This window comes from Drosophila yakuba, chromosome X (genome assembly GCF_016746365.2).
Source record: "Drosophila yakuba strain Tai18E2 chromosome X, Prin_Dyak_Tai18E2_2.1, whole genome shotgun sequence".
Taxonomy (NCBI): Eukaryota; Metazoa; Arthropoda; class Insecta; order Diptera; family Drosophilidae; genus Drosophila; species Drosophila yakuba.
In genome coordinates, this window is record NC_052526.2 from 20,583,960 (window position 1) to 20,610,517 (window position 26,558).

General features: G+C 41.8%; 2 protein-coding genes and 1 pseudogene across 2 annotated transcripts; 1 reads left to right on the forward strand and 2 right to left on the reverse strand.

Annotated features, from left to right (window-relative positions):
- The window catches only part of LOC120322388, a 30,988-nt pseudogene extending 29,313 nt beyond the window's left edge, over positions 1-1,675 (reverse strand).
- Positions 1,676-7,822: 6,147 nt separating this feature from the next.
- On the reverse strand, positions 7,823-10,785 carry LOC6526123. Its single transcript, XM_002101904.4, has 2 exons — positions 10,508-10,785; positions 7,823-10,446 (listed from the first exon to the last, which is right to left on the reverse strand). Exons 1-2 carry the CDS (start codon positions 10,677-10,679, stop codon positions 8,138-8,140), a joined length of 2,481 nt encoding a protein of 826 aa, XP_002101940.2. The 5' UTR covers positions 10,680-10,785; the 3' UTR covers positions 7,823-8,137.
- Positions 10,786-12,026: 1,241 nt separating this feature from the next.
- Positions 12,027-16,861, forward strand: LOC6526124 (NPC intracellular cholesterol transporter 1 homolog 1b). The gene is made up of 6 exons (XM_002101905.4): positions 12,027-13,432; positions 13,564-13,865; positions 13,968-14,924; positions 15,044-15,453; positions 15,650-15,804; positions 15,888-16,861. Exons 1-6 carry the CDS (start codon positions 12,260-12,262, stop codon positions 16,647-16,649), a joined length of 3,759 nt encoding a protein of 1,252 aa, XP_002101941.1. The 5' UTR covers positions 12,027-12,259; the 3' UTR covers positions 16,650-16,861.
- Positions 16,862-26,558: the final 9,697 nt, after the last annotated feature.

Genomic DNA, 26,558 nt, shown 5'->3' on the forward strand with positions numbered 1-26,558 from the left:
AATGGATGTGACAGCGTTGTTTTTAATATAACCAAATTGAACAAATAAAATGAAAATATGTTTAAGACTCGATGGGCAATTATTTTGCCTTGGGAGTGAAGTATTTGTGCAGTTGTGTTTTAAATAATTTATCAATTATACCGAATGCCAATATATATGGAAAACTATTCAAAAGTTAACCAAATATAAAAAATGGCTTTTTTTATGAACACGCATTTTCAAAACCATTTTTTTACGATGGGGTGGTTTTCTTTTAAGTCTCTTAATGGACAATTACTACTTCTTATTGCAAATATAAAAACAACAAATTAGCTTTGATCAGAATAATAAATCAAATTAATTTTTTTCTCTAGTCCCCCAATGGCATTGAACTAATTTCCCCGCAAACATAAAAGAACTTGTGTAATTCGCAGTAAAAGTCGAAACTCGTATATCAAAGGCCTAAGGCCCTCTAAAGTTAGCATAAGAACGATCTGGCCAATAGGATGGACCAAAGGCGATGGCTATGCATCCAAATTATTAATAGACCGTCAAAAAAAAGACCGTTGAGATCGGGAGATGTTTTTCCCGCTGCGGTTCGTTGGGTTCTCAATGAGAGATGGCCAGGCAAAGATGCCGAAAGACATGAACAAATCATCAAATCAACTCGGCATTTATTTTAAAAATATTGTAACTTTTTCCCATTTCGCTTGAATGATTTTCGATTTTGTTTATGTTTGTCTAGCGACGGCAGCTGACGGCAGAGTTTGTTTACAAACTTGCTTAAATTACAAAAATGAAAGGGCTATAGACGGATGGGTTAGGAGTACAAAAATTTACAGATTTACATATTTTGTTACTGTTGAGCATTAAAATAATAAAGAAATGGTATAATAGCACTTTTAACATTTTGCAATATAACTAATCATATAATTATAATTAAATAACTCAAAAAAGCAATTGCAATGATATATATTTAAAAACACATTAATGATGCAATAGCAAGAGATTCAAATAAAAAGTATTTTTATCTGCTAAATGTACAATAACATTAAAATAATGTTGTTGAACAAGCTAGATGGAATTTCCAATAAAATTTTTGCGTTTAAATTTCAGGCATTTAATTTAAGCCCACGGAAAAAAGCTTGTCGATGAGCCATTCATTGCTTTTTTTGAAGTATTTTTGGCATATTTAATTATTCATTTGCTATTATTGAACAATTGATAAACAATTGCCTTTTCGCACTTCATCACTGGGATGGAATTCCATTATTTGAATACATATGCCATGGCTAAGCAGAGAAAACATATAGTTTTCTCAATATTTATTTGTTTAAGATATTCTTTGATTTGCCGGTGAAATAGGTCATTCCGATCAGCGCGTATATCCAAAAAGCGGAAGTGTTCGGCCAAAAATTGGCCACAAATCAGCGGACTTAGCTCATAAAAAACACAAGACAAATACACAAAAAACAATGGGGGATAAACACTGGTGTACAATTTTCGATATTTGCATATATAGAATACGTGCATGAGGGAATATTTAGATTCACACACCTTGAGCCACTCACTCAGCCTCAAAGGCAGCCAATTTGGCTGCCTAGCATTTTGTCCGGTTTCCCAGTGATTACGGTGTTTTCTGCGTATGCTGCGTTGGTTTTTCCTTCGATTTTCACTGGCGTTTGGGGGATATTTCACTTGTCCAAAGTACAATACCCTGTGGCCGCTGTATATCTGGTTTTTCTATGCACACGCACTGCATATTGCCACTTTTGTCGACTTTCTTTTAGCCTTACTTTGCAGTTGGACTTTCATTTGATTTTTGCGGCAGGCTCACACACAACACCGCACGTTGTTGTTCTCGCTGCTGTTTAGGGTTGTTTTTCGTTACATTTTATTTGATACATTTTGTTTTTATTTCGTATTTTTATATATAAAGACAGAGAGCACGTTAAAAAAATTTGCAAAAAAAATTCAATCGCTTGCACGCGTTGTAAGTTTGAAAAAATATAAGAAACAATATTATTGGGGAACGCCGCCAAACGCACGTGTGTGTGTGCGAGCGTGTTCGGTTGACTGAGTGTGTGGTGTGTACGAGCTGGTGTGTGTGTGCGTGCCAAGCACTAAGTGGGAATACTGCTCCAGCTTCCGTTTCCGCTTTGCACTGCACTTCCGTTCAGCTCCGTTCGTTCCGTTCCGTTCGGCGCTTCGATCTCGACACGACTCGACTTTTCTTCACGATTTCCATGTTTCAGTTTCAGTTCTGCTCTGCCCGCAGTCGGCGTCGCTATCGCGGTCGGCAGAGACGCCAGCTGTGGCGGTGGCAGCGGGAGAGTTAACGTCGGCGCTGCGGAGTTGCAACTTCTGGAGAGATTCGGTTCTCTCCAAAACTGCATTGCCTACGAACTTTGTCTAAAACTAGTGGCAATTTTTGAAATTATATTATAGATTTGGCTCAATTCCCTACATTAAACCGTATCCTTTCAAATATGATCAGGCCATTTTGGTTGTAAAGAAGTATATTTCTGTTAAACCCCTTATTTTAAATGGTTTTCAGCTCCACAATATAAATTTTCAAAATAACAGCGAGTAAGAGAATTATATCCTTACTTAAACAAAAATAGGTATTGCTTTTATTTAACGTTTTATTTAACGTATTTATTTAAGAAAAAACGAAGTTGTGAACAAAGTTTTTGCTCTGAATCTTTTAACTGCTCGCAGATTTACAGTATGCACACTAATAAAAATGGCGTAATATTTTCGGTTCATTCGGTTGATTTATTCTCGTTTTTCACAAAAAATGTTTTCGTTTAAATTTTCTAAGCCTACACATACTTCTAATAATTTATCGAAATTGCTAAACGTGAAAACAAAATTGTTTGAAATAATTTTCTAGTTCGCAAGTTTTACTAAGTTTGGAAACAAACAAAATCTATTCGAAATAATTAAAATCATTGTAACCACATTATTTAATTTGAAAATCTTTTGATCTGGCTTCAATCAATGGTAATAATATTAAGATTTTGGAAATGGAAAAACGCATTATCCATTCTTTTTGCCTGCCAAAATAAACCGGGAAGCGTCAAAAAACCCCCAAAAAGTAGTAATCCCAAGTGTAGTTTTTCAAATCCTTCACACACACACAACACACTGGCTCACACACACGCGGTGCAATAACGGTGTTACGGCTGCCAAAAAAAAAAGCCGCAAGAAGAGAGTAATGGAGAATTTGAATGAATGTGGATATGGATGTGTGGCAGGTGGAGAATATAGGAATGTGGGAAAGAGCAAATCAAAACGCAGACCCGTGAACGTGTGCGAACACGCGGAAAAACAAATGCAAACTGTTTTTGCTGCAGGGAAATTCGGAAAAACGAAATTCAGCTGAAAAGCCGACGGCGACGCCGACGACGGCAGCGCAGCCGAAGCGCCGCCCGAAGTTGAGCCGAAGTCTTCGGCAGACAGACAATTGCGGTAAGCGTGCGTAAGCGGGAGCGGAAGGCCAAGCTGCTCGGCAGGAACACGAAGTGGCGCGATGCCACTTCGTGCCTCTCTGCCGGCGTCTCTGCCGCGCTCTCTCCTGCGAGGGAGCAGAGCTTTCCGAAGAGTCGGTGCTGGAGAGATGGACGAGCTCCTGCTGCAGCTGTTTGTCTTCCTGTTGTGCGCTTGCTGCATTGCCATCAGTAATTGACAAATTGCCTACATTGAAGCGCTAATTTTTCAGCAAGAGAAAAAAGTGCGGCAAAGGGGGAGTGGGATTGGTGAAAGTAAGTACAAATCCAACAACTATAATCAAAAAAATCATTTTCACACATTTAACGATGAATCAAAGTGAAAATTCTTAAATATATTTACTTTGGTATCGTATCAAGCCAAATAAAACACGTAAACTTTATTTGAAGCCCTTTAGAAAGTTTGAACCCCATAGAAATTACAACATTTTTAAAAACGTGACTAACAATTGTATTGGGATGATTTAAACAAAACCCACCAAAGAAAGAGTATAATAATTAGAAAAATACCAAATTGGACAATTTTCTTGATTTTTATAAGTAAGTTATATTACAAGAACCCTAACAATATTATTTCAAAAGGATTTTCGGTTTAATTTAAAATTAAACGTTAATACAGAATTAGTTATTTAATTTAAATAAAACATTTAAATTTTATTTTCATATTCTGAAATCCGTCTCTGACTGCTTGCATTTCGTGCATTTTGTGAGAACTTAATATATGATAGGATGTGCAACAGAATCAAAAAGCTGCCGCTAACATTTTGTCCTTTCACATTTTGCCCCAGTTAACATTTGCCGCCTAACAGAGATCGCTCCCAACTGCAGCACTGTTAGCGTCGGCAGCGCTGTCGACGTCTCCAGCGACGTTGGCCGAAAAAAACTCGTTTTTGTGTCTGTGCAGAAGGCATTCACACCGAAAAGTTTTCGCCGCTTTTCCGTCGCTTTTCGTGCTGCACGTGCTTTTCACGTTTTCAAGCCGAGCATCCCCTCTCTCTCTTTCCCTCGACCCCCGCTCCACCCCTGGCCATCTTTCGCCCTTTGTGGGGTTTTTGGCCTGCCGGTTTTGCCATTTTGCGGTTAACAAAAATATTGCATATTAATGTGGGCACATTCATGGACAAATGTTTTAAATTTAAGCGAATAAATACAACAAATTTTCTTCATTTCTCTCTTAGGTCCGGAAAACCGATGGCTTATCACAAAACTAAGTGCAAACGTATAGTTTGTGCTATATTTCTTATATCAAAATTTGCTTTCATTAATAGCCATATTTTTAAATATATCTATTAAATTGTATTGCAGGAGAAAAATATAACGTTTTATTATCGGTAATTTCCAAAATAATTTCGGAAATTCAACGTGCATATTAAATAAACCTTTATAGCAGGACCTAATTTCAAGAATATATTTTAGATCTTTTAAATCGATGTGCAACTACACGTTTGTAGCCACCTCTTGGGGTAAATCTTCAACCAAACTGAGGCACCGAAAAAAAAAACTAAACATTTCAGGAAATACGCGAAATGATTTTGAATTGAGTTTAAAAAATGCACCAACAAACAGAATCTCCCACAAACACAAACACTAACACATACACACACACCTGAACATTTACAAAAAACACAAAAGGCATTGCTGGCTGTTGTTTCTGCTTTATTTAGGTGATGCAATCGAATGCGGCATTCCACCCACACACACACACACGCACACACACACGGAGTTTCGCACACGCACACACATGCATACATAGACACACAAGCACTCTAAAATGTTTTTGTTGTTTACTGTTACGCGAAGTTTTCCACTTTTCTTTTTGTGTTGATTTTAGCACGAATTTTCGAGGTGAAAAGCGGCGCGTGTTAATGCACCACTTCCTGTTGGGCTACTGTACCGTTATTATTTTGTGTGGCATGCCGGCAAAAGAACGGCACTTCTCTCGCACACGCTCTCTCTCTTTCTCTCTCTCTGCCTCTCCGTTGGCGATTTTTACCCGCTCGCAATTCGCTCAGCAAAGCCGCATTCCGCCGACGTGCAGCCGGAAAACTGCAATGTGCAAAACTCTGGGCATGCGATTTGAAAATTGTGTCGTCAGCTTGACACAATTTTCCAGAAAATGCGCCTGGAATGGAGCGGGGGATAGCCAGCCGAAAACCAGTAACAAAAACGGGAGCAATGATATAGGGGCTATAGGGGTTTGCGGGTAACCGGGGATAAGGGGGCATAGCTTTGCAGCGGCGCATTACGAGTTTTTCGGCTTCGGGAATCGCTATTCGCGATTCGGGATCGGGATTCGTGATTCGGGATTCGGGATTTGGGACTCGGTTCTGCATTTGTTGATGTAGGTCTGGATTTTCAGGACACGTGTCCCCGGCGGTACTGCGTGCTCCTGTCCTGGGTGGTCCTGCGGCGGGTGGGCTTTATAATTGGCCGATTTTCGGTTTATCTCGAATCTTTTTAATTTTATTTGAAAATTCTACAGAATTATATCAGATACAGGTCTTCTTCATGGCGAGCTAAATTTTTTAATCTGTTCCCACTATATATGTATGTATGTATGTGTACGTGTGTGTGTGCGTGCGCGTGTGTGGGTAAGTCTGGCTGTACGCGTTTGGGTGTGTGTGTGCGTGTGAGTTCAATAGCATTTTGGGCTGGGAAATAAAAAATAAATAAAACCAAAAGTTTGCAGCTGCAGTGCAGTGAGAGAGAAAAAGACACGGCGAAAGGGAGAGAGAAAGGCGGAAGTGAGACAGGTAGCTTAACAGGCTTTTAACGCTTCGAGAGATTAACGGCAAAGCTTTTAAGAGCCAAAACTAACGACCAAGAGACCTTAAATGGCCCTGCAAAGTGATCGCTTGCTCTTAGGCGATCTGAAAACACACTGCTCACTTTCAAAATGAAGCCAAGAAACCATTAATTAAATGTCTGCTGATAACATAATCAATGTGAAATAACCTATAAAAGGGGAAATAATAATAATAATAAAATACGATTATTAAGTTATTTTTATTTTGATACTTATATAGTGGGCTATACCTTGTGTAAAATTTACATTAACCTACTGACAATGACGTCACCGACCTAGGTGGTCAAGCAGTAAATTTTAGAAAAATTAAAAGGTTTTGACATAGCGATAAGCACTGACAGGTAAAGTTATTTTTCACTCAATGACTCAATTAAATCACTCAATATAATTGGAATGGAAACCACTCGATTATGTCCACTTTGTAGTGATCTATCGCTTAGGGTCCCCAACTAGGATTAGATAAGTAATCGGAAACGTTTTTGCATCATAAAGCGTGTAATCGAGTATGTATGAATTTGATTAGCTTTAGTAAGCGAAAGAAACTGGCTATGTTTGACTGAGCGGTAAATAAAGAAAATAAATATAATAAATAAATACAATAAATAAATAATATTGTTGGGGTAATTTAATAATCAGCAAGCTAACATAATTAGATAATTAGATTAGAATACATAACAATTAAGTTAAGTGGAATGCATATTGCATACGTAACCTATAAAGCATACTAATTCTGGATCTGGCATGAACGACAAGAATTAAGCAAACGCTGCCTCGACTACCAGATACCTGTTACCCAGCTAATTAATTAGAAATAAATATGTTTCCGATTGTGCGAGGTGGTGTTGTAGAATATCATATGAACTTGAAAATTACAAAATATTTATTTATTTTTAATACTTCACTTAACGCCTAGTCCCCAATTCTTCAATTCTTAAACTCCCTCGTAATAGGGCTGAACAGGTGCTATAAACTTGATGAATGTTATGCCTTGTAGATGAATGTGACGCCATTAGTTTTTGGAGGTTCTTCATTTATTCATTCATTTCTTCTTCATTATCTCACTGGGAGTGGTTAGCTGCTTAGCCGGATTACCCAAATTCCCGATGATTTCCGATAATGATATTTTGATCTTGGTATGGTCTTTATTAATTTATTAATTTGCGTTACCGCATACTTATTCATTGTTTTATATTTTAAATTTGTTTTTCCTTAAATGCACTTAAAATTACAACAAGATGGAATGATATTGTTGATTATCTCGAATTTCAACCTGTTACTTACTTTTCAACGAGTCAAGTATTACTCTACGAGTCCCAGGTATAATTATAAATAAGTAAACTAAGTCTTAATCAACACCTTTATAATACAGTTTTATTTTATTAAGCTGTAATTTATTTGTAGGTGTTTTTTAGGTGTTTCCCACGGCTGGCGGCCCAAAAAGACCTTTTTTCCAGCCTCTTAAGGTCACGGTTCGGGCTGTAAAAGACACAATTGAATAAGAAATTGTTTACCAAAAAAGACAAGCTAATGTGAACAAGACTTAGTTTTTATTTCCTTTGTAGTTTTAAAAGTTTTAAGGATATTTAATTTTTAACACACAGTTTTTAAGTACTTTTGTCCCTTTGAATTAATTGCCTTGATCCAATGTTATAGGTGTGGAAAAAAATCCTTTTCTGAGTTGCAAAACACTGTCTTAAATTGTAAAACTGCATTTGTACATACATTATGAATATAGTCTTTTAAAAGTTTCAAAAAATATATAACTCTGGCCGAAAATGGTTTTACATAAATACTAACGTATTCCAGAAACTGAGGTCCAACTAAGGGAAATGTGATAGATTCAGTGGGTTCCGTGGAAGTGGCCTGGAAAGTGACGTGGATATATACCGTTGTACTCCTTCACAACAATCTCCATGTAAATGGGCTCTGTATGATCGTTGGTGAGGACACGCAAGTCGTGATCGGTGAGTCGCATATAGTTTTTGCTTGTTAGCATAAAGTCGAGAGGATCGTGCGACTTTTGAAGTCCTCGGACCTTCATGATGGAGCTTCTGGTGATGTCTAGTCGTCGGTTGATTACGGTCATCATCACGTGTATGGGGCAAGGCAGATCTCTAGTGACCATCCACAGAGCGAGGGTGTCCTCGTCTTTTAGTCCATCGAACCGCTCCTTTCTGCCTTCTACGCTACTCAGGCGATTCCTACTAATCATCACGAGCAGGGGCAAATGGACGTCGAGATGGGCGTAGGCTTCTGGCAAACAGCTGTTCCGGGTGGGCATAAATCTGACGGCGGGCAGGGTGCAGGGCTTATTCCGGATGCCCCCGTAGCTCAGCACGGCCATGCACTCAGTCTTGCCCAGCTGGAAGGCCATGGGAGTGAAGACCATTAGCACCTTTTCGCCATTGAAAACCACACGCAGCTCCTTGCCCGGCTCATCCAAATGCCGAGATACGACGTGTGCCAGTAGCGTGGCGTTCATCACAGCCGGACATTCGTCGTGTCCCAAAGGACACGCAAACTGCGCCGAATTAGGCAGGACCCTCTTGAAATCAATCCTCTGTTTGCGGAAGTGCTGGCGATATTGCTGATCCGAAGTGGCCTGCAGCCACCGCAACTGGCCCATTCGAAACTCTATGTTCTGCATTCTTTCAGCGCGACTCAGCTTGTCGAACTCGGTCACAAAGAACTGTGTCCGCTCCAGGGACTCGTCCGAGTTCCTGAACAGCGGCAGTCCCGCACAGCCCACGTCCAGGCGATCTATGGGCTGGAACTTTAGCTTCTCGGCCCGACTATAAAACCCGCCGATCCGTTGGTCTTGCTGGTGTTGGCACCTATTCATGTTCGATTTCTTCCACGCCTCCGTGAAGGTATCGTTAGAACGCAGAGGCTCCATTGTCTCAAAATCGGACTCAACAATCGGGCTGATAGACTTCTTCTTTTTCTTTTTTGGGTTTCTTTTCATTAGCTCCTCTAATGAGCTACATTTGTCGCATACTTTCATAGAGGAGCTCTCCGCTGGACTAGAGGCATGTGCACCCCCAAACACCTTACTGTCACTTTCATATATATGGGACTCGACCGCCAAGGGTGTGGCTGCCTTGAGTTCTGAGCCTGCATGTAATCTTCTACATCTATTCGATATACCTTCTGGTCTGCAGGGCAGCCAACGTGAAGATGATCCCTTGACCTTGGTACTTCTTGATTTCGGCTCACCCAAGTCTCTAAAATCGTTGTGCCATCTTTTTTTGATCGTTTCACTGCAGTTATGGACTTGACGATTTTCGGGACTTGACGATTTCTTTTTGGCACCAAGAACTTTGCTTGAACTTGTAGCTGGTAATTTACCCCATTTATAAGATTGTTTTGGTAATTGAACGGACCCTTTGGATGGTACCTCATCAACTGGATTTTGGACTGCTGTTTTCTCTGTTGAACGAACGGAGCTTAGATCGGACTTAAAATGTGAACCGGGAGAACTCCTTGCTGTTTTTTTATTGGTACTTTTCCGTAAAGATCGACTCTGGAACTTGGACGAATGATGGTATAGCTCAATCGTGGAAAATTGATTTCCATGTTGCTCATCATCCACTGCTTTCGTTTCCTCATCCAGCTCAGTTTTAGTTAGCATGTTTAGCATGGGCTGCAGTTTTGTGGATTTTCCCGGGAACAAAATGGAGTCAGAAGTTTTTTTTAGGGTGTTTCTGCATTCGTATGGATGGCAAGCAGCTCTATTCGAAAGATTTTGTTTAGGAACCCATTCAGTTTCCTTGGTCAAGCGCTCATCTAAAGCTTTCAATGAATGCAGCCCTTCAGCGCCAGCTTGATACTGTCCCATGATTCTTCCCTCTAGTTCTTCATTTTTCTGGCATTCCATGGAGAAAAGCTCCAAGGAAGTGAGTGGAATTCCCAAGCACTCGAAATGTAGACTGCGCCGATACAAATCCACAAAGCCTATTCCTGAATGAGTGGTATCCTCAGAAGATTTCGATATTTCCTCCTCGGTTTGGGAATTTCCAGCGATCGCCCCACCCAACTCACGCTCTGGTTTAGCTTCGAGCAAAGGAGGCGCTGGAAGGCAGAGGTTGCCCTCGATTTCGTTGACCAACTTCAAGTAACCATTGGCAAGGTTTTTCAGAACTCCCAACTCTAGGTAATATAGACAACATAGACTACACTCATATATAGATTCATTTGATATAGAACATACTCTGCGGTGTCCTTGCGGAGCTCCTAGGAGCCATAGCCTCACCGCCATCATCCTCCTCCTTCTCGCCATCCTGGACCTTCACAAATTGAGAATCCCGACATCCCTGGCGATTCTGCTTTTTTTCGATATGTGCTAGGGTCTTTTTCTCCGAGTAGCAGAACTTCTTGCCCATTTCATTTAAACTAATTTATAAACTTTATGAAAACTTGAAATTTTACCAGACTTTCTCATAAATCAAGCAAAAAATTGCTTGCCATCTGATGGATTAAACAAACGAGCTACGATTGAAATTTGGTGCTTTCAATAAATATCGAATTCAAACTCGGTAATGGTTTTCAATAATTTACCCAAAATCGTGTCGCGACTGATAACATCTGTATATTCTTTAAACTATATACATATACTATATGCCACAAAACATTTTATTAGGTCCAAAACTTTTCTTCCTGGCAGATGAATGGAATGTAAATATACTTTTTCAGTGACCGAACTACGTGGATCAGTGCACAATGTTAACTTAAAGCGTTTCTTGGGATGCTCGTCCTAAAATATCACAATTTAATCAACATTTATTGATATATGTATAGCATCAAGATGAAATATATATATCTACGTTGGGAAAACTTGCCAAGACTCAAATACGTTTAACTACAAATACAAACAAAAGAGCATTATTAATACAACTAAAGTGCGATTGGGGATTAATCAAATCTGATTTAGTTCGAGGAACGAAGCATTCTATTCTTTGAATACGAAAAATGAGCATTGCCACTCGATAGGCCAACAATTTAGTGGCTACGTTGGTATGTGTCAGTGAATCACTCATCCGGCGCAGATTAAGACCTTCGCGCCGAAGTTGCCGAGCCGTATAAACTTTATGGCAATCGAGGATCTCGAGTGTTCTTTTCACTTATCAACCAGCAAGGGAACAGGTGTTCCAGAAAAGAGCCGGTAGCCGATTTTATTGTGCCATCGAGCTGTGCCAGCTGCTTTTGGGCCAATTCACCCTACGATAAGCCCAAGATACAAGCTCAGGTGTCTGCACAGGTGCAGTTTCAGGAAAGTGGTAACGTACAAAACTTTGGAGTAAGAATTATTGTGCACCTTTGCCAAGAGCTTATAAAAAACTTTTGTTTTGAAACATTGTTTGGAAACAATTACCTAGGCGGTTGCCTCGTTGCAAGCACTTTTTACGCTTATGTTAGTATAAGCTTTATAAACTATACTATTATCTCTAGAAAAAATAAATTAATTACCTATCTAAGTTTTAAGGCTATAAAGTAATTTTTGACTATAAAATAATGTTGTAAATGATTACTCTTCCATCCAAAGATGTGTGGTCCCATGTACTAAGCTCCAGCATTGACCTTTAATATCTAATCGTTTTTCGATCACCTGTCGCCATGTCATATCATATTAATCCGCGTGAAGATAAGGTTCCTGCATTCCCATTAAGTCTGCTTCAACACAATCCAAATGAATTCAGAAGCTTATCGCCTGATGATAAGGCCGGGGGAAAAAAGTGGTGAAAGAAACCCAAAACGGCGGAAATCTAATCGGTGGGTACTCCACGCGATTTCCGATATAGTCTGCCCACCATTTAATGTGTTAATGGTCAGTGGATTGGGCTGGGTTTGCTTCAGTTAGTGGCGTGCTGCCGGCGCGAGCTGTTTTCACTCTCTACGACGAGTAGAGTTCTCAAGACTTATTTATTTATTTTTTTTTTTTTTTGCTGTTGTTGTTAGTGTCGAAATGAAAGTGATTTTTGCCTTTGTATGGCTAATAGCCGGAGTTTGGTCGCAAAGCGCAGAGCTGGGATGCATTTGGTATGGACAGAGTCACATGATTGGCCCCCATTGGGTGAATAAGGCCGATACGAATCCGGCAAGACCTCTGAATAATCCGACTGCGGAGGCTCTATTCGCCAAGCGATGTCCGCTGCTGTACAAGGAGTACAAGGGTGAAAGTGGCGAGGACGAGCTGAGTCTGTGCTGCGATGCGGCCCAAATCGATTCCATGGAGGCTGGATTATCGCAGGCAGATGGCGTCTTCTCCAGGTGTCCCACTTGCACTAGGAACATGGCCTTGACCGTATGCGCCATGACCTGTGCCAAGAACCACACTCTCTTCTTGACCGCCTACAATGATATAAACGAGGCAAATGTGGAATATGTGGCATACATCGACTATCGAATTACGGATGACACGGTATCGAGGATCTACAATAGCTGCATTGGGATACAGCACACCCAAACCGGACGTCCTGCCATGGATCTGGGCTGTGGCAGTTACAATGCCAAGACCTGCAGCTACCGGCGATGGTACGAATTCATGGGCGACGTTACCGGCGACTACGTGCCGTTCCAGATCAACTATAAGTGGTCGGAGGATGCGGAGGAGGGTACCAGTGAGATATACCTCGATCTGAGCCCTCTCAAGTGCGGCGAGAGTTACGAGGACAGCTATGCGTGCGCCTGCATCGACTGCGAGGAGTCCTGCCCATTGACGGATCCTCCCACGGGTCACGAGGAACTGTGGAAGATCGCTGGACTGTACGGGGTCACCTTCATCCTGGCCTTGATCATCGCCTCCGCCCTGTCCATATTTATTTTCTGGGGTGCCTTTGGAAAGCGATCGGCTGTCAGTGTCTGCATGCCCACCCTCTTCGGGGAGTTCTTCTACCATGGCTTCCGCATCTGGGGCACCTTCTGTGCCAAGCACCCGGTTTTGGTCCTCGCCCTCTGCTCCTGGGCCATCGCTGGACTGTCGTATGGCATTCGGTACATGAGCATCACCACGGATCCCGTGGAATTGTGGGCGAGCGAGCAAAGTCAGACAAGGATTGAGAAGGACTACTTCGATCTGCACTTTGGCCCGTTCTATCGCACCAATCAGATTTTCATAAAGGCCGTCAATCAGACATATGTAAGTTGCATATATCTCCGCTGTTTTAATGGCATCTGAAATAAAGAAGGAATCGCTTGAAGTGTAACTTCTTCAGTGTTAAAAAGTCTTCCTAAAAACCGATCAAAACCGATCTTCGAAACTCTTTACAGTTCACCCACGACGCTCCCAGCGGTTTGCTGAACTTTGGTCCAGCCTTCGAGTATAACTTCCTGAAGGAAGTCTTTGAACTGCAGGACTCCATTATGAAATTGGGTATGGCGGATAACGAGGGCCTCGATAAGATCTGCTATGCCCCTGTGTTAATGGCTGGCGAAACGCCCACAGTCGAGCGTTGTGCTATCCAGTCGGTCTATGGATATTTCCAGCACGATATGGATCGATTTGAGAACTCCTATGTGGATGCCAACGGATTCACCATTAACTACCTCAATCAAATGGAGGATTGTCTTCGGTAAGCAAGATGTTTCTTCAATTATACTATTCAATTTAAAAGTAAATATATTTAATTTGGTCCTACTAACATAGTATGATATTTACCATTTCACGTTTTTAGTGTCCCCATGATGGAGGATTGCTTTGGAACATTTGGCGGACCCATCGAGCCCGGCATTGCGGTGGGTGGCATGCCCAAGGTGGCGGTGGGTGAGGACCCCGACTACATGCTGGCCACCGGACTTGTGATCACCTTTTTGGGTCGGAACTCCAACGACGAGTCCAAGCTGGAGCCGAATATGAAGTGGGAGAAGCTATTCGTTGACTTTTTGCGGGACTACAAGAGCGATCGACTGGACATTGCCTACATGGCCGAGAGATCCATCCAGGATGCGATAGTGGAGTTATCCGAGGGCGAAGTGGGCACAGTGGTCATCAGCTATGTGGTGATGTTCGTTTACGTGGCCATAGCATTGGGTCACATTCGCAGCTGTCGGGGATTCCTCAGGGAGTCACGGATAATGCTGGCCATTGGAGGCATAGTCATTGTCTTGGCCTCGGTGGTGTGCAGTTTGGGTTTCTGGGGCTATCTCGACGTAACCACCACAATGCTGGCGATCGAAGTGATTCCGTTTTTGGTGCTCGCCGTGGGTGTGGATAATATCTTCATAATGGTGCACACATACCAGAGACTGGACCATTCCAAATTTGAGAGCACACATGAGGCGATTGGAGAGGCCATTGGCCAGGTGGGTCCATCGATCCTCCAGACGGCGGGCAGCGAAATGGCCTGCTTTGCCATCGGCTGTATATCGGATATGCCGGCTGTGAAAACCTTTGCCATGTATGCCGCCATTGCCATTCTCCTGGACTTTCTGCTCCAGATCACCGCATTTGTGGCCCTGATGGCCATCGATGAGAGGCGTTACATGGCCGGACGACTGGACATGTTGTGCTGCGTGAGAAGCGGCAAAAAGAAGACGAGGGACGTGAGCGAGGAGGACGTGGATGGACCCAAGGAGGTCGGCCTGCTGGAGACCATGTTCAAGAACTTTTATTCTCCCTTCCTGCTGTCCAAGTAAGTTGATGCGTTCAGAAGCGTTCAAAAAGCGTTAGTTAGTGCATACAAAATATGTTACAAAATCGTATCCCTGGTCACCCATTTCTATACTAACTTACTTTTTACTTCCATTTCAGGCCCGTCAAGGTGTCCGTGCTGCTGATCTTCACCGTGATTACATGTCTATCGCTGATGGTGACGCCCTCCATTGAGAAGGGCCTCGATCAAGAGATGTCCATGCCGAAGAACTCCCATGTGGTCAAGTATTTCCGCTACATGGTCGACCTGCTGGCGATGGGTGCTCCGGTCTACTGGGTCCTCAAGCCCGGACTCAACTACGCCGATCCGCTGCAGCAGAATCTCATATGCGGCGGAGTCGAGTGCAATAACAACTCACTGTCCGTCCAGCTGTACACGCAGTCGCGGTACCCGGAAATCACGGCCTTGGCCCGACCGGCCTCATCCTGGCTGGATGACTACATCGATTGGCTGGCCATCAGCGATTGCTGCAAGTACAACATCACCACCGGCGGATTCTGTTCCAGCAGTGAGTATCCATTGGTATTACACGAAAAATGCACATTCACCTATTATCAGCAATTTATATTATAAGTGATTGAATGACCATTAATGAATTAATGAAAGTGTTTAGTTTGCAGGTGGTTCTTTGATACCATATGTTTTCACAAAATATATTTAATGGGTTATAAACAACTTAGAACTGATAAGATTGTCATTTCTAGACTCAAAGAGTGAAGACTGCCTGCCCTGTGAACGTGGATTTACTGAGAATGGCCTAAGACCAGATGCCGAAACCTTCAACAAGTACATTCCCTACTTCCTATTCGATCTGCCAGATGCCGAGTGTGCCAAGGCTGGTAGAGCTTCCTACGCAGATGTGAGTACTATCATAATTAGAAAACTATACCATATACCATTCTACGCTCTATGTAATTGAATAAAATTCCGCATTTTTTCAAGGCCGTGATCTACACCATCGACGATGTGGGAATGTCCACCGTACAGGACACCTACTTCATGCAATACTCCACAACATCGACCACCTCGGAGGAATTCTACTCCCAGCTGCGCGAAGTTCGAAGGATTGCAGGTGAAATAAACGCGATGTTCGAAGAGAATGGCGTGGATGCGGAGATATTCGCCTACTGTGTGTTCTACATCTACTACGAGCAGTACCTGACGATCTGGGGGGATGCCATGTTTTCGCTGGGAATGTCCTTGGTGGCCATATTCTTGGTCACCCTATTGGTAACCGGTCTGGACATCACATCCACGTTCATTGTACTCTTCATGGTTATCTGCATATTGATCAATATGCTGGGCATGATGTGGGCGTGGAGCATTAATCTGAATGCCATATCGCTGGTGAATCTGGTGGTTTGCGTGGGCATTGGCGTTGAGTTTGTGGCCCATATTGTGAGGTCCTTTAAGAGGGCGGAAGGAACTGCCCAGGAGCGGGCTCGTCACTCCCTAAATGTAACTGGCAGCAGTGTCCTGTCGGGCATAACTCTCACCAAGTTCGCGGGCATCGTTGTCCTGGGCTTCTCCAATTCGCAGATCTTCCAAGTCTTCTACTTCCGGATGTATCTGGGCATTGTCCTGATTGGAGCCGCCCACGGCTTGATCCTGTTGCCGGTTCTCCTCAGTCTCCTGGGTCCAAATAAGTTGGCAAGAAGCTCAAGTGCCGAGCCCATCACATCCCGCACCATCACAGTCAACTGATCGGATCCCAAAAAGGAAATAATTATATAAATATGTGTTTAGTCAGTAAGGTGTGCCTGCCAGTGTGTGTGTCTGTAATCTTTTGTATGCCTGCCTAAAACGGTCTGATTTTTCCATTAACCATGAGTTCTTAATGTAAAAATAAATCGAACAAATACGACAAAAAAAAAGACAATTAAATCGACTATTTAACCTATCTTTATGTACGAAAACCATTTTCGTATTATTTTTTTAACTTAATAAAATATTACACAAAATCTTATAATATTTAAGTAAATAAAGTTTTCGATGAAGTTAGGTGAACACAATTTGCCATTCGAAACCTACAGCCACAACCAGTCACTTAATCCAGCTTGATAATCCTTCGTGGAAATAGAGTTAACCCATTCTTATTTTCCATTTTTACGTATATTTATAAAGATAATTTCTCCTTTCTAACGTACATTTGGCCCAAGACAATTAACAGTTGGGGGTTGAGCCTTTTGCCCATTGCCCATTGTTTATCGCCGTCGCACCTTTGCGTTTTATGGCGTAAAGCGACCAACTGCCGCGTGCGGCGTCAAAACAATAAACAAAAAGTCGCACAACCCAACGATTTCCCGGCCCCGGGCTTCTGGCCAACCCCTGTTTATCCAGACTCCTTGGTGCCCTCGTCCTCTCGTCTCTGGTCTCTGGTCTCTGGTTCTGGACTTCCGGAATACACAAAACGTCTTACGCCTTTTGGGCAGAAGTTTAACTTCACTTCAGATTTTTTAATGATATTTCCTAGTCGCTTTGGGAGAAGACCGGGTGCTCTACTCAGTTTACGATTGCCTAACAGTTTCGCAGGACTCTACAAATGATTGTGTTAAAATTATTCATTTTTATACCTATTCCATTACCAATTCAAAGCCTTGAAAATATTTTAACCCGAAAAGTACTACTATATGTATATGTACCAGTTATTTGAATAAAGCATCATTCATCAGTTGAGATGCAACCATCTCACTTGAGATGGCTATCACAAGGTGAACCCGTTGGTGAAGGGAGCTCACTGAGTCGTCGAGACTGCAATGGGCGAATGGAGTAAGTTTTCCTGAGGATGGCTTCCTTGTTTTTAACTGTTCTCGCCGCATGCTGGCCATTCGAGTGTTCTGCGGCTTATGGAAACCAGACACACACAGAGAAAAGCTGAAGGAAAATCGCTTAACCCTCAAAATGAGTCGAGTGTTTTTAATTAAAATTAATAAAGTTTAGAGTGTTGTTCCGCATGCAACGTGGTCAGTAAGCCAAGCAATTTGGGGTTGCTGTACCAGCCTCTGCTGCTTTTCCCGATTTTCTCGCCCTCAATCATAATCACCTAATGAGAAATGTGAGAAATGTGTGCGGCATTAAGATTCATGCCTCATCGAGTCGCCGGCACTTCAAACGGCCGACAATTGAAAGGCATAATTATAAATGTATCAACTAATGCATATGGCAAAATCAATTAGCAATTACCAGCACACTCGCATCAACAGATGAAGTGCAAATTGAGTTGTCCGTGTAAGAGTGTGAGTGGTGTGTGCTGTGTGGTGTGTGTTTGCACTCGTATTTTCCCATATTTCCATTGCTGCCTGTACTTGTGTTTGTGTGTGTTTGTTTTCGTGTGTGGGTGGGAATGTTTTTCATCCTCTACTTAATTGCCATTCAAAGTGCTTTAACAATGCCAAGTGCTAATGCCAAAAATGAACCCAATGAGCTGGAACATCTCGGCCAGAAAATAAACACGTGAATGGCGCCCATCGAATGCCCAAATAATCTTTGAGTATTTTTGGAGGCGTAAAGCAGGACAAGTGCGATTGAGTTCGTAAACTGTGAATTTTAAGTGTACTTCATACCGAGGAGTCGATGTATGAATTGAATGTATGAATTCATATTTTACCATTAAAAATACCCCACTAGTATATTTTGTCATTATAGGAAACAATGTGTTGCACTTATTTGTAACTTCAACCAAAATAAATAAATAGGATATCTAATAATTTATTTTAAATATAAATATTTATTTATATATATATAGCTCCAAAGTGCCCTTCATGGGCCATGTGTGTGATCTCTGTGGAGAACTGGAGACGGAAAGGAAAACACATAAACGGCATGCAGATGAATTATCCATTAGAAGCATCTTTGCAGACTCACATAAATCATGCGTGTGAGCAGACAACACATTTCGCACAGAAATTGAGGCGAATCAACGAATTAATGTGGCAAGTGTGGCAATAAAAATTTAAATTAATTGATTTTGCGCTGGCGCTGCGGCATGTGCAAAGGCCCGAAAATGCAAAAGCGAAACAGAACAGATCTTCGCTGTTTTTCGCACGATTTGTGGCCAATTTAGGCGGCTTGGCATAGGTCGTAAAAGGCCAAAAGGCCAAATGCCAAAAGCCAGGACTCTTAACCAGGTCATAACTCACGTGCCGCCAGGGAAGGCATTAAAATAAAATTTGCGCATATTTATTAATCGGTTATTGGATGCGTGGAAAGGCCGGAAAAGCGTATTTATCTGTATCTCCGTATCTGCAATCTGCCCATAAAACCGGCGGTCAAACAAAAACCCGATTTCCAAAAGGGAAACTCACTTGGCTGCCCTTGGGGATTTCCTTTCATTTTCAATATTTTTTGTGGCACTTTGAATAATGCGTTTTTTAATTAGTTGGGGAATTTCGGGATTCGTTCAAGAGTGAAACGGAAATTGGACTGAGATAAGTGGGGGTTTTTCTGTTCAGCCCTTTTCTGTTCTGTTCTGTGTTTTTATTTTAATGAATTTACACTTTACAACGGGCAAGCAAATGGATTGAATTAAGGCAAATACTTGAAACTATTATTTACAATATTTTTAATTGAGTCAAAGTGTCAGGATGACATATTCATCTTCTGCTTTCATCCAGAATGGTGGAAACTTTTCAATTATTATCCAATTAGCAGTTGTATTTGCCTTGGATTATACACTTTATTGCATTTCCATACTCGTAGTTGTTCATTTTTTGCCTAATTAATGCAATCAACCGGAGGAGCAAAGTCAGTTGTTGCATTTGGGTCAAATGACAAGGCCTAAGCCGGACTAAGCCGGAATTTCTGGCCGGGATTGGCAATGCTGGTCGCCGTCTAATATTGGTTTTTAATACACATTAATTACAAAAGAGGAAATTCAATTTTTAGCAGTTGCCAATCTGCCACAGCCATACGTAAAAAAGTTAATTAAAGCCGAGCGCGAGTGCAGACACATAAACACACGGCCACATTTTCAATGATGGAGATGGAATATTTAATTTATTCATTCGCTGACATAAGCCCGGGTTCGGCTTGGGACGATGAACTATGGACCGGGGGACGATGGCTAACCTGGCCGTAGTCCACAGACGAATCAGTAATTTATAAACGTGCTTATAAGCCGCAATCCAATTCGCAATTCGCAATTCGCGTTTTGGCTAAAATTACACTTGCAGCAGGCCAAAAACCCATTTTCAACAGCTTTCCAACCACCCCCCCACCGATCCAAGCACCCCTTCGCACTTTAGCCCATTTTAGCCCATTTTAGCCCGTTTTAGCCTATTTTAGTTTTTCACTAGCCAGAAAGTTATCAACACTGACAAAACTCACAACTGGCCAACTGGCCAACTGGCCATGGCCATGGCCGTGGAATTGGCCCAGAGAAAAGGGGGCTGGCTGGTTAGAGCCAGTCCAAGGGGTTTTGGCCAGACTGAAAGGTAAAACTGAAACTAGCAAACTGAAACTGAAGCTGAAGCTGAAACTGAAGCCAAGCGAAAGCGCGTGAGCGAATGAGCTCGGTTTCCATTTTTTTGCAACTAGTTCTGTTTTTATTTTTGCCTCTGAAATTAAATTGGAAATTCATAAACGCTTAACCCTAAGCAGCATAATTAAAATTCTAAATAGTTATAATTCATTAGAAATGGGCTTAGGACAATAGCAAATAATATGTAGAGTTTGTTACATATCTAAAATATTAAAAATAATTATCAAATGCTAAAATACAAGTTGGAACTAAAGCTGATGCAGCTTGAAATGAATGCATAAATGATTTTAAAAATTTCAAACGCCCTAGGAATGCAAGAAAAATGCAAGAAAGCCCTTCCATCATTTAAAATTTGTGGTAAATGTTTGCTGGATTTCCTTGTGGCCGGCAGTGGAGTGACAGGCCAATAACAGAAATCAAACAAATTACTGCAGATTAAATACAAGCTGAGATGACACCGCTGCCTCAGTGGGTTAATGTTGTGCGAATGTGTGTGTGTGTGCGTGGGTGTGTGTGGGTGTGCGTGGGTGTGTGTGTGCGTGTGTGTATGTGTGCGTGTGTGTATGTGTGCGTGTGTGTATGTGTGCGTGTGGGGGCTGCGATTGTGTGGGTGTGACAGCAATTTCCAACTAAATTATAACAACAACCTCAACAAATGCGCACAGTTTTGAGAAATTTCATGCAAAATGCAGGAGCCAGGACGCAGGACATGCCGCAAAAAGTGGCAGCAACAAAGGCATCAGCATCAGCAGCTGGTTGCATTAAATGGCGCACGTTTTCCACACCGAACTCCCCCCGCTCCCCCGCTCCACCGCTCCCCAAAAACGTTTCCCCGATTTTGCCGCAACCCGCCTCCGTCCAGCGAACATAACGAAAATGTCAAACACACATTTGACCAACACATGGAAAAGCCTGCACAGCATGAGTTCAACAGCAGTCCGGAAAATGCCCCACCATCTCTAACTGCGTTGTCGTCAGCTGGTGAAAACTGGTGGAAAATCATGATGATGAGGGAGGGGGGTGGTGTGTGATGTTGTGTGGTGGCTTATAAATGCCATGCAAAATGGCAGCCAAGATGGCAATGCAGCTATCGATTGATTGGCCTTCGATAGATCGCAACACGCAAGATAGTAACTTTTAATTAATTTTTTCACCCCACAATGAAATGCGAGTGAACCGAACCCATGAATGTGTGCGAGAATAAAAACTATAAAAATTATAATTATTTTGTTGTGCTGCCACGAAGCGCTAGATAATCCAATTAATGGCATGGTAAACACTGAGAGACACGTACGGATGCACATACAGCACGGGCTATGGAGATGTTCCCGGATTTGGCAAATATTGTCAGTATTTCAGATGTTGGAAAAATCTTTGCCTTACTATAAAAGTCAACAGTACCACAGGTATGGCCTAAGTTGTAAAATCATTTATTTACAAATGTCGTCTTTGGGTAAAACTCTTTATTTACTTTACATTTGATAAAATTAGTTAATGTTAATTACATATTTTGTTTTCTAGACTGATTCAGCTTCGCTGTTGCGTTCGTTTTGTGGAATGCGGCCGAGCAAGGATAATTTTTACTGGCTTATGGCCAGCCACTGTTCAATTAAAATCATGGCCAATGATATCAATGAAAAGCAGAGAGAACACTGATTGCGGTGAGTGCGGCTCTTATCCCTGGGCCACTGATGTTTGGGCCTCCACCTCCACCATCCGCTTTTCCCCTTTTTCTGAGCACTTTTATGGCCCCGTGAAGACGAAGGAGGCATCCCCTTGTGATTTATCACAAAGCAGCAGCAGCAGCAGCAAAACCGTTTGGCAACAAGAAGGAAACCTCAGCCTGGGGAGCATTTGCTTATCTACGCTGCTGTTTGCCGCCCAACATTTTCCCACCCCCCCACTGACACTCCATGTTTTCTTTCAGTGCTGCGTTGTTTATCGTAATTATGAATCTTTGCTATCCGAAAAGCGCTGCTCAGCTCCGCTGTGCGCTCATGTGTGTGTGTGTGTGTGCGCGTTCAATCAAAATAGTTGATTTCCTTTACGCCTGTCTATGTATCTCCCCCCGGATTTTCCGCTTTTCTTTTGGGTTCGACGGTTCGAGATTGGAGCGGAAAAGTGACGAAAGCGAAGGAAACACGCAACCGGGCAACTATTTTTGATATGGCACAAATTATGCCGCTCTTTTGTTGCTGCTGCCCCTTTATGCTTTTCGTTACATAACATTTTCTTTCCGGTGGTTGGTGGTTTCACCACTAAAATCTTGGCCGAACCTTAATAGTGTTGACTTGGCTAGATCCACTTAAGTTGGCCCTAATGAACTGGCCGCATTTCAAGGTAGGCGCAATGTTGATTGCCTATCTTTTTCTCACTGGCAAGTTCATTAAGTAATAGTTCATTTAAAGTACGTTTATTAAACATGCTGTACCATCCTTGTTGGGCTTTCAAGGGGAATTACCATGCCGAAAATGGGTAATGCCTACTTTTGGGCTGACATGCACAAGTGAATACGAGCCTATACATTTTCGGGGCGATCTGCGGCATATGCAGTACCAGGGCATAAACTTCCATTCACGTCCATCAATGTCCATCATGGGCGAGTGCAAAAAGGCTATAGTAATATGTGCTGGCAGCACCTGCACATTAAATCACACTTTTTCCCCCCTCCAGGCGCCTGCCACGCCCCTTAATTAATAATCCCACCACCGCATCCACCAAGGAGGGCAGACAATTCGTCATAAATCTTTGACTGGCGAGCCCGGCGTTTAATCAGCTGAGGCAGGTGGTCCACATCCAGGTGAGTGCGGGAATCTGCGGGAATCTGCGGGAATCCTGCTGCATAAACATGCTCTCGAACAAGTTTAATAACTTTGGGAGCCTTTGTATTCTGCGGGGGTCCATCCTGGCGAGGCTTAACCCCCTGTTGCCCACTGTTGCACGTTTAGGTAACGTGGCTCCTCCGGATATTTTGACTGTGGCGAGCAGGACATGCTTTGAGCCCGGATTTTCACTCGGAGCCTCTGATTTTACTCTTTCCATTTGAAAATGGTAAACGTTTAATCAGCTTATAGAGCACAGCTCAATGTTCATTAAATACGATTTAAACGTATACATATACATATTTTATTACAGAAGTGCTTTTTCTACTTTTCATCCACCTTTTAATGCAATTTTCCGTATATTCAATAGAAAATGATTTCTGGCTTAGATCGTAGGGCAGCAAATTGTCTGTTAGTTTCCTTGGCCATTTCAGTAGCTCGATTTTAGTTGCCACCTCGATTCTGATTTTTATCGCTATAATGAAGTTTCATGCCGTTTATGCTGCCAGCTGCCAAACATTGATGTTGCTGCTGCTGTTGCGGAAATTTTGTTAAAAACTTTTTCGTCAATCCCACGGCGAGTTCCTCTATGGATCCTCACCACCGTTTATCCCATCCTGACCGAGCAATGTTATGGGGCATTTGAGGCGCTATTGATGCACGTCTTTCCAGTCTATTACTATCAGCACTTTTTCACTTTTTCACTTTGGCGCATTTCGTTTTTCCTGGTTTTTATACCCATCATATACTCGGTATTCAAGGAAGCATTGTACTTTCAGCAAGAAAACAGCATGGCGACGGTTTAGGGTATTGCATTCGCTTAAAACAAACAAAAACATATAGAATATGCTAAGATTACAAGGAAGTTAATACGCGGAAAATATATTAAGCTCTAATTAAAAGCACTGAACTGGGCTCTTTTTTTAAACCTATAGATGTCATTAATTGAATTAAATAACGCAAACTTTAAATAAACTTTCCTTTGTTTGACCATTTTACAGAAATAAAACTATTCTCAACAAAGACCATTTAATGGGTATCACGAAACACAAAAACTTAACCTTACAAATTTATCCCGAATACTGCGATATTATACCCTATCAATAGCACATTAAATCCGCTCAGTAAAGAAATTCAAATATTGTGATAGTATTTTTACATATCTGCACTTTAAAAAAACATTTATGAACCATGCCGATCTTGTCTACTAAAATGTTTACAAATGTATAAATTGAAAACAAATTTTTATTCAATGTACATACATGTCCTTCTGTTGAAGGGTATATAATCTTCGGCTTGCCGATTCTGTTTTGTCATATTTTGTTGTTCAGTTTTAGTTAACAGTTTATTGACTTCGCTCAACTTGTCGCCGTTATAATGTCAGCAAATTGTTAAAATGCTTTGTTAGGAATTTCGAACCATTTTTTCCCACTCTTTCGGCTTCTTGTGCCGCTGCTGCTGATTTTTGTTATTTTGATTTTCGTATATACGAGTATAACATTTTTTTCATTTTCGCTGCTTTTCCTGCTATTTTTCCCTGTGTGCTATGTGTTGCTGTTGTTGTTCCTTTGTTTCGCTTAGGAGCAGGACCAAAAATATGCCATGCCGGAAAATAGTTGCTGCTGCTGCTGCTGTGGGTAATTTGCCGGCAACAACAAAAGAAGAGCCGAAAAGCAGGGCCAAGAACAATGTTGCCACATTTAAGCGTTTGAACTTCGGAGTCATAAAATATTTGTTAAGCATTTTGCGCTCAATTTTCTTTTTAGCCATTTGTGCTCTGCAGGTCAACAGGCAGCCAAAAAAGCAAACACATTGCCAGCAAACAGCAAACAAACCAACAGAGAGTCCTGCATCCTCCGCCTGTCTCGGTCCACCCTAGTGTCCTGCAAGTCCTTCTGCCCCCAAGAATATAATAACCAATTCGTAAGCACATTCATTACGCTCTGTAAGCAGAGTCCTGAGTCCGAAAATAGGCATGCCATTGGCCTGAGTAGCCCGAGTAGATACCTTTAAAATCGTCTCACACTGAAATGGCCAGCGAAATCTTGGCTTAAAGACAAGCCTCTTTATTGCAATGATACAATTTCGAAATATATTTGTAAATTCAGCAGTGAAAGAATATTTATCATTTGGAATATTCGTGAACATAAACTAGGCTGCAAAAATTACTCATAATAGTAGTATGAAGCGAAAGTACAAATGATTTATGATTGCAGTTCATATAACTAGTCTCGTGACTAGCCTTTTTCTAATAGTTTTAATACCTTTCGATGCATATGAATAGGCTAAACATTTTTAAAGAAGTTGTATGTTTTCGGAATGTTGTATTATTTTCGTGAAACATTTACATTTCAGTTCTATGTGACGATTTTACTCAAAGAGCGTTCTGGTGCTTTGAAAACTTTGATCCAAATGGAACCGAGCCACCTTTCGCTTTTCACACTTTGACCAAAAATTAAAACACATTAGTGGTGAGCGCGAGCTTTGCTTTTCTCCGCAGCATCCCTCCATTCACGTTTATTAGTATTTGTGCTTGATTTTCTTTTTCGCCCGCTCCTTTGGTGGAACCCACACCCCATCCCCATCCCCATCCCCTTCCCCTTCCCCTACCGCCTTTTTGAAACATCCCAGAATTTTCCTGGCCTCCTTGCTGTGCTCGTCCTTGTTGTTGTTGTCAGCGTATTATGGCAAAATGACAAGCAAACAAATTATGTTTTTGTGTGCTTAGCGTGGGCCCAAAAAAATGAGGAAAAAACACAGGAAATACAGAGGGGAAAAATCCAGAGCACTTGGCACAAGGTAGCACAGCAGGCGGCTTTTGGGGGGGTGGGAAAATAGTCAGCGGGATGAACATGCTCCTGCTAACATTTCTATCGATGACCTGAAGGGAATTCTTCTCTCTTCTCTCTTAAAGCCCAAAATTGGGCACTGTCTATTGGTTAGTTTTCAATGGGGATTTGTTCCGATTTAACATCGGAGATATACTTATACATGTACCCATGGAACTAAAGTTTCGATCTCATGTCGATATATTTTTCGCTACAATTGTTCAATGTTCAACATTTGTTATAATTAAAGGGCCACGTATTGCTGGTAGGTAAACAAAATATTTTCTTAATTTCTGCTAGCCATCTCAATTTCATCTTGTACTATCCGCAGTTTTCGCTTTGAACCGGCTGAAAGTGACACCACGTGGTTGAAAAAAGGGAAATATCAGAAGTATTCATAACAAGAAAAATAAAACAAAGAGTAAACAATGCAAACTTTTCCACCCCTTCGCCGTTGCTTTTTTCATTGTGTTTCGCACTCTTC